This window comes from Equus przewalskii, chromosome 10 (assembly GCF_037783145.1).
Source record: "Equus przewalskii isolate Varuska chromosome 10, EquPr2, whole genome shotgun sequence".
In the NCBI taxonomy this organism is placed as follows: Eukaryota; Metazoa; Chordata; class Mammalia; order Perissodactyla; family Equidae; genus Equus; species Equus przewalskii.
Window position 1 is genome coordinate 44,897,935 of NC_091840.1, and position 8,747 is coordinate 44,906,681.

Here is an 8,747-nt window from a genome sequence, read left to right on the forward strand (position 1 = left end):
CACAACTCTGGGGCCACCAGTCCTGAGAGCCCCTGTCATTTTTCTGTCACTTTTTAAATCAGGAGACAAAAATGGTGTAGCCGCTTTGGAAAAGGGTCTGGCAGTTCCTCAAAAGGTTAAACATAGAATTACCATGTGACCCAGCAACCCCACTCCTGGGGATATGCCCAAGAGAACTGAAAACAACGTCCACACGAAAACTTGTGCACGAATGTGCACAGCAGCACTATTCCAAACAAACAAAAGGTGGAAACCACCCAGATGTCCCTCACCTGATGAGTGGAGAAACGAAACGTGCACACCCACACAATGGAATATTATGCAGCCATAAAAAGGAGCGAGTGCTGATTCATGTTACAATGTGGATGAAACTTGAAAACATTATGCTAAGTGAAAGAAGCCAGGCACAAAAGGCCACACGTCATATGATTCCTTTTATATGAAATGTCCAGAACAGGCAAATCTATAGAGACAGAAAGTAGATTAGTGATGACCAGGGGCTGGGGAGAGGTTGGGAGGAAGCGCCAAGCGACTGCTAATGGGCACTGGATTTCTTTCTGGGTGATAAAAATGTTCCACAATTGATTGTGGTGATGGTTGCACAACTCCATGAATATATTGAAAACCATCGAATTGTATACTTTAAAAGGGTGCATTGTACAGCATGTAAATTGTCTCTCAGTAAAGCTGTTATTTTTTAAAAACCCAGTGCCACCAGGCTCCAGGAGCAATGCCCAGGCATAATGGGAAGCTGACCAGCATCACGGGGGAGGGCAGGGTCCCTGCAAATGGTGCAGGGACTGCTAGTTTTCCATATAAAAAGCGATGAGCTGGGTCCCAACTCAGCCTTTAGCAAAATAATGATTTCCAGTGGATTGGCGACCACCGTGAGAAGCACTATAACCGTTCAGGGGGCTCCTGATGACCTTGAGGGAAAGTTGGCAATATGCAGTAGGCTAGGTAAGCGTCTGCGCCCTATGGCCGCCTCATTCCCCTGCCAGGTTTGTGGCCTAGAAGCCCACGCACGGTGGAAAGCTGTTTATTGCAGCACTGCTTGTCCTGGCGATAAACTGGAAATAGCCAAGCATTCTTCAGGAGCGGAATGATTAATAAAATGTGGCGTATGCATATAATGGAGTACTATGGAGTTAAAATGAATAAATTAGGACTAGATGAATTAACACGGACAGCTATGCCAAACACGCTGAGCCCAAAAGTGAACTGCAGCACGGAGCCCACAGAGCGAGGCTGTGCCTGTACATTTCTACAGGCGGCTCCCAGGAGCCATGGTCTCCGCGGAGGGAGGGGAAGGGACTGGAGAGGGGAGCAAGGTGCCTCCACCTGTACCTGTGATGCTACTTTTCTTCCTGAGGGAAGTAGAATCTGAAGCCAAAATGGTGGGAAAAGTTTAAATCAGGCTCGGTGCCTGCCTGCCAGGTTGACGGGGATTCCAGGGTCCCCTGCTGAGTTATCCAGAAAGCAGGGTCTCACCTGGTACAGGGGGTCCAGCCAACTCCCATGGCCAAACAGAGGCAGCCCTGGCAGGGCCCGTCCACCGCACCTGGGGCTCCTCTGCCACAGGTGTGGGAGCTGCTGGGCCCACTGCAGCCATGGCCCACCCCCCAGCCACGGGCCAGGTCAGCGTGGCCTTTGAAAGATGGGCAGACAAGTGGGTGGCTCCCCGTATCAGAGACACGATCCTCTGAGGGCCCCACCGCGGCCTGGAAACCCCCATGTCTGATTAAAATCCCCTGAATGAGACGTGGGGTCTGCTGTCCAGGGCTCCCCATCTCTGAAAGGCCCCTTCACGGACCATGGGCCTCTTTCTTGCTAAAAGCAGGGGAAACAAAGGCACAGGTTAGATTCTGAGCAGGGTGCCCCCGAGGCTGTGTCATTGGCAGGGGACCTGTGACCCCAAGAAGAGAGCCGGCTGGGGAAGTGCTAGGTGACAGATGCTGAGGGGCAAAGCTAGATGGGCTCAGGCCTTTTGGTGCCTCATTTTTTTTTTTTAAAGATTTTATTTTTTTCCTTTTTCTCCCCAAAGCCCCCCCGTACATGGTTGTATATTCTTCATTGTGGGTCCTTCTAGTTGTGGCATGTGGGACGCTGCCTCAGCGTGGTTTGATGAGCAGTGCCATGTCCACGCCCAGGATTTGAACCAACGAAACACTGGACCACCTGCAGCAGAGAGCGCGAACTTAACCACTCGGCCACGGGGCCAGCCCCTGGTGCCTCATTTTTTATAAACCTCACCCCAGGGGACACCTGCCTCAGTTTCCCCAGGCTGAAAGCTGACCCCAGATCCACCTCTTCAGGGTATGATGGAAAAAACCAGGGGTCACTGTGAGAGTGATAATGATCACTAATGTGCACTGAGTAACTGCTCTGTGCCAGGGGCTGGGCCTCAGTGGACCCTCCCAAGAGCCTCTGCAGTCACATCTGTCACTGTCTCCATTTTACACCCGGGGGGACTGAGGAAATGAAGCACTTGCTGTGCCACCTGGGCATCTCCTTCCTTCTCTGGCCCTCTGGTCTCTGCGAGGGGCCTTAGGTGAGCAGCAGTCGCTGTGCAGAAGGGACGAGGGGTGGCGCTGCTGGGTGGGAGGAGTGGGTCCTGACAGTGAGGGAGGGGGCAGGCCTCAGGGGCTTTGCCAGCGTGGCTCCCTGCCTACACAGGTCGCACTCCAGAGGAGCTTCAGCTGGAGTGGTGAGGTGAGGCGGGAAGGGTGCTCCTGGCAGAGGAGACAGCAGGACAGAGGACCATCTGAGGGAACTGTCTCTGGCTGGAGGCCCTGAGGCTGGTGGCCACCATGAGGGCCCGGTGGCCGGGTGAGGGGTCACTGGATGGACCAGCCGTGCGGCGCTGAGGGCGTGGGGATCCTGGAACAACTTTCCTTCCAGAGGCTTCCAAAGGCCGGGTGGGAGATGCTCCCCTGTTCCTCCTCCTTACGCCCAGAGCAAAGGACAGGTTGCAGAAAACAAAATACCAATAAATAGCAAAATGGCCAGCAAGCGTATGGAAGCTTGTCAGGAACTGAAGACATTCACCATCTCTGGGTGAGGCTTAAGAGAACCCCCAGCGTGTTTTACAAGTCAGGTTGATTGAGTATAATTTACATACAGTAAGTTTCTCCCCCTTTGAAGTTTGACTGACGATCCGATCTTGCTACCACCACCGCAGTCAAGACAGCGAACATTTCACCCTAGAAAGCTCCCCCAGGTAACCACTCACTTGTTTTCTGTCCCAATAGTTTGCCTTTTCCAGACTTTCTTAAAAAGCAACCATACAGTGTGTCACCTTTTGAATCTGGCTGCTTTCGTGGTATCACACGCGGTGGGGCATCCATGTGGCTGCGAGAGCCAGCAGCTTAGTCTTTCTTTCTGCGGAGCATGGTGCACCAGACAGAGCAGCCACACGTGTGATCAGTTCCTTTCGGGTTGAAGAGCACGTGGGTTGTGTCCAGTTTTCGGTGACTCTGCAAAGCTGCTGAAGACCGGGTTTCTGTGTGGACCTGTGTCTTCATTTCTCCCTCCAACCCCCAACTTTTGTCAATACGTAATTTCTAGTGTTTCTGTAAAGAACTAGTATTATTTATGTAATGAAAGTCACAATTGAAAAAATAATAAATGCAAAGTAAAGGAACAATGAGATACCACTTTCTACCTTTCAAACCAGCAAGGGTTTTTAAGGTGATGCTACTCCACTCTGTCGAGGGCAGTGTGCCAACCACACAGCCTTTCCAGAGGGCCGTTTTGGCAAAAGGAAGCAAGCAGCTTGACACGTGCAGGCCTTTGGGTGGGTAATTTCACTTCTAGGAATTCTTTCATTCATCCAGCAGATGTTTATGGAGCTACCCAGTGCCAGGCACTGAGCTGGGTGCCAGGAAGCTGGTGGTGGGTGAGACAGAAGCGGTCCTTGCCCCCAGAGACCCTCAGCAAGGGCAGGGAAGTTGTCACTCAAATGTCTATGCAGGGACAGGGTGAGAAGTTCTGCAAAGGAGAGGTTCTAAACCTCCTGTCCTGGCTTCTGAGCACCAGCCCTGTGCTGAGCAGCTGTGTGACCTTGGACAAGTCCCTCTACCTCTCTGAGCCTCCCATGAAGATAGCTGTTCTGCATTCAAAGTCTAAGGCACCTATGGAGGGAGCTGGCTCGCAAGCCAGGCTTCCTTCTTGCAGAAGCATTGCTGTTACTGCCCTGGAGGCATTTTTCCTCCCTCAACGCTTCAGTGACGGAGCGGCAATGGTTGTACAACCCTGGGAATATACTAAAAACGCTGCATTGTACACTTTAGAAAGATGAACTTTATAGTATGTGGATTATATCTCAATAAATCTCCCATTAAAAAGAAGAAAATTTCCAACAAGGGACCACCTCTGCTAAAAATGTTTTTCTGGTGGGAAATGTGAGCTTTGTGAAAGTCAGACTTCCAGAAACAAGGAAAATCCTCTTTCCTAGCGGGATGGAGGGGCTCCGTGTTAGCTCCAGAAATGGGCATGTGAGCAGAAGTCCAGGTGAAAAAGGAACCACTTGCTTCTCCCTCTGCTGCTGGCCGCCCACCTCCGCCACACAAAGTGGTGCTGGGGAATCCGACGACCAGGACGAACGGGGCCCAGGGACGTCTCTCCCGGGACAAAAAGCTCTTCCAGGCCCCGCTGGCTGCCTCTGACCCACAGCTTCTCCCCGACCCTCTGCCTGTCCCTTGGTTATAATTCCAGGTACCTGAAGCCCGATGTGGACAAGAAATCCAAACACAAGACGGCAGTGAAGAAGAAGACCCTGAACCCAGAGTTCAACGAGGTGCGAGGGGCTGGGGGGCTGCAGGGAAGCCATGCACTCTCCCCTGGGGCACGGGGCCCTGCAGGGACTGGGTTTCCAAAGGCCACTGTGGGAGATGGAGAGCTGGAGAGCTGGAAGAGAGGGTGGTTGGGGGCCGACAGGAGAGCTCCCAGCCGTGGGGGGCAAGGGGAGGGGCAAGGCCAGGCTGAACCAGGCCAAGGTGGTACAGATGGAGGGGAGGGGGCCTGGAAAGCTCCTCAGAGGATCGAATTGACGGGGTTGTGGCCATGGTGGATGTGGATGTGGAAGTAGGGGACCCAGCAGCAGGAGGAGGAGGCCCCAGGGAGATGGGAGAAGCTCTGGGTGGGATGTGGGGACTGAGATGCCCCGGGGAGATGGGTAGGTCAGGTGCAGAGGGATACCCAGGTCCTCGGCCCAGCAGGGGGGTGGTGGGGGGCTGCGGCTGGAGAGGAGGTCCGAGGAGCGAGAGGAGGGAGAGGAGCAGAGGGGCCTCCGGCAGGGCACAGGCGGAGGAGGCTGAGGAGATGCTTCTGGAGAGTGAGGGGGATACTGGATGCAGGAGCATCCCAGAAGCGGGTAGGAGAGATGGTTCTACCAGAAGGGAGTGGTCAGCAGAGCCAGACCCAGGAGAGGTCAGTCATGCCAAGACTGCCAGGTGTGCACAGACTTGGCAATAAGGAAGCTCTTGAGAGAGCGGCTTCGGTGACAAAGGGCAGATGGGTTGGAGGGAAGGGGAGCCCGAGGACCCGGCTGGGCTCTCAGGCAGAAGATGGGTGAGAACCCACCATCGTCCGCCACCTGCACTGCCCGCCCTCCCATTCAGCCCTCCCACACTCCCTCGGTTCCCGCCCTCACCACACCTCAGAGCCCTCCTGGCCACCGGCCCAGTTCCAGGCATTGGCCCTGACTCTCCTCTTCTGGCCACCAGGAGTTCTGTTACGAGATTAAGCACGGGGACCTGGCCAAGAAGACCCTGGAGGTCACCGTTTGGGATTACGACATTGGAAAATCGAATGATTTCATTGGTAAGAGGAGGTGATGAGAGAGCCACATGCCCGTCCTGGGTTCAGCAAAGGGCACTGGCCCTGATTGAGGCCACAGACCCTCCTTCCAGGCCTCTGGGGAAAGCTGGGGCCATAGACCACCTCTCCCCAGACATGAGGGGCCTCAGACACTATCCAGCCTGACCCCATATGACAGAGGAAGAGAGGCCCAGAGAAGGAAAGAGGCCTGGGAGGGTCACACAGCAGTCCCTGGTGGAGCTGGGCTGAGAGGTAACAATGGTCAGTGCCTCTGGCTGGACTCAGCCTTTATGACCCCGAATTCCTGGTGGGCTTGGTGGCCGTGCACACTGGAGCCGCCCTGGCCCTTTCTTCCCCTTTTTTGCCCCCATCCTTCATCCTCTAACACATGCCCCTGCACTCTGCCCCCAGCACAGCTCTGGTCCTGGGGGATGGAAGGGCAGGATCCTGGGCCCCAGTGGGGGGGCGGCCAAGAGTGTGGCGCAGGGGTGAGACCACTGTTTACTCTCAGAGCCCGGGGGGCAGGGTGGAGAATCTGGCCTTGGAACTCGAATCTTGGAGAGGGTGTCGGGGGGCCCTGGTCCCAGAGGGACAGGCCTGTGGATGACCCTGGGAGTCAGGAGATCACTGGGTCCCCGCTGCCCCCTCGGCTCCCCTCCTGCAGGTGGCGTGGTCCTGGGCATCAACGCCAAGGGCGAGCGCCTGAAGCACTGGTTTGACTGCCTGAAGAACAAGGACAAGCGGATCGAGCGCTGGCACACGCTCACCAACGAACTCCCGGGGGCCGTGCTCAGCGACTGACCCGCCCTCACCTGCTGCCGCACCCGCCCTGCCCTCAGCTGGCCCAGCGCGGGCCGGGCCCTGGGCTTCCTCAGCTGCCAGCGAGGGCCTTGGCCCCCATGTCAGGGGAGATCCAGGACGCCTGCTCGGACACAGAGCCACTGTAGCCCCCGCCTGGAGGCCACGGAGGGCCCAGCCACTCGGAAGGACAGTGAGGGCAGAGAGCTGGGCCTGCTTTCAGCCCCGGGTTCCCGAGAGGGCCGGAGATGGGAGGAGAGGACCCCGGCCTCAGCACCCACCTGGGGAAGGGGAAGGGGCCGTCCGGGGATCGAGGACCCTACTAGCGGTCAGCAGGAAGTCACAGGGGACCCCAGGCTGAGAGAACAGGAGTGTAGGGGCATCCTGGCAGGCAGTGAGAACTCCTGAGAGGGACACTGGGGAGGGGGCATAGCGGGGAGGAGATTGTGGACAGAGGCAGGACAGGACTCTGGAGCAGTTTTATTCCCAGAAGGAGGTTCTGACTGCATCCCTTCATCTCTGGCGTTACTGGGCAGGTGGCAGAAAGGCGACACGAGAGCCAGGAGTCTGGGGATGTTCCTAGAGGCCCCAAGAACGTGAGCAATTGGCAGGTGCTGCACTCGATGATTCCACGAGCCCCTGGGAATGAAGAAGACCCAGGGCCTGCCCTCAGGGAGTTCCCATCTAGTCAGGATGCTGGAAACAGCCCATCACACTGGGAGTGAGGAGTGCCAAGGCCAGGCTGGCCCACTGCAAGTGCTGTGGATTCTGCCAACTCTGCTGGGTGGGCAGGGAGGGCTTTCCAGAGGAGGCGATGCTTCAGAAGACCTTGAAGGACGAGTGGAGTTTCCAGGCAGACAAAGGAGAAGGGCAGTGCAGGCAGAGGGAGTGTCCACAAGGCCTGGAGGGAGAGAGTGGTGATTGGGCCAGGGGTGCTGTGCAGGACCCAGGGTCTCTCTCTGGGGGGGCAGGCTTCCTCAGGACAGGAGTGGGGCCCAGCGGGGACAGCAAGCAGCCCCGCTCCCGTCTCACCCCTGGCTGCCAGGCCAGCCTGGACTCCTCGCTGTGGGGGAAGTGGCGGGAGCACGGTGGTGAAACTGACGTCGGTGCAGGGTCAAGTTCAGGCCTCACCCGCAGTCCTCCCACCTTCTGTCTTTCTCCTCCGGAGGAACCCAGAGGCTGGCTCCTGCTTCTTGTTCCCAGCTTAAGCATCAGGCCAGCTCAAGAAGAGAGAAGGGTCCCTTTCTTTTGCATGAAAAGGAGCAAAGAGTCCTCCTTGTCCTCACCCTCCTCTTCCCTTCCCCTGCCCAGGCCTGGGCCCTTCTGGGGTCAGGGCTGGGTAGTGGGGGGCCCCAGGTGGCTGCCCAGGCATCTGGCCCTGCCGTGGCCACTGACGTCCCTCTCAGGAGTGCTGGGTGGCAGTGCAGGGCCTCGTTTCTGGGAAGCCTGTGGGGCCAGCTCCGCCCTCCAGGGACTGAGAGAGACCCTGCCTGGTGGGCCTGTCTGTACCCTGAGGCAGGGTCCCCAGGGAGGGGTTGACGGCATCGAAATCTTGGGGCCCAGGTCTGAAGCTGCAAACTTCTCCTGCCCTCTGAGGGGCCTTCAGGAATGCTGGATGGAGAAATGCAGAACCACAGAATTTCTGTATTCAACCCATCCCTGCACTGATGGGAAACTGAGGCCAGAGAGGGAAAGTGACTTGCCAAAGGCCTGCCAGCCCTGCCACAGCTGGGGTGGCCCAGGCCCAGGGCCCCCGGCCCCCTCCAGCCCAGAGCTCTGGACACCACACTTCGGGGGAAGTAGGGTGCTGGACGCACACGAGAGCCTGCTAGCTGCCCACCTGGGGCTCGCCCCTGCCCGCTGCCCACCCACACCAACGCTCGGAGCAGGGGGCACAGGGGTCGAACCCTCTGCTGCAGACACAAAGCACATCACCATCTGAGGCCTGGGGTGATGATTCGAATCCCACCAAGTGCCATCAGCCCTTTCCCAGTTTGCAGGGAAAACAGGACCCTGGCCCCCACACAGGACCTGGCAAGCTCTGCCGGTCGTGGAGCCTTGGCTCCCCGTCTTTAAGAAGGCTTTGCGTGTGTTGAAGGTTTTATGTGCACCGTCTTAATGAATCTTCA

At 57.0% G+C, this 8,747-nt stretch overlaps 1 protein-coding gene across 1 annotated transcript in view; it reads left to right on the plus strand.

Annotated features, from left to right (window-relative positions):
* Window positions 1-8,243, plus strand: part of DOC2B (double C2 domain beta) — a 25,934-nt gene extending 17,691 nt beyond the window's left edge. The window contains exons 7-9 of the mRNA XM_070562853.1: window positions 4,717-4,798; window positions 5,727-5,823; window positions 6,485-8,243. Of these exons, the coding sequence (XP_070418954.1) occupies window positions 4,717-4,798; window positions 5,727-5,823; window positions 6,485-6,621 (316 nt within the window). The 3' untranslated portion in view covers window positions 6,622-8,243. The remainder of the gene's footprint in view (window positions 1-4,716; window positions 4,799-5,726; window positions 5,824-6,484) is intronic.
* The last annotated feature ends 504 nt before the right edge of the window (window positions 8,244-8,747 follow it).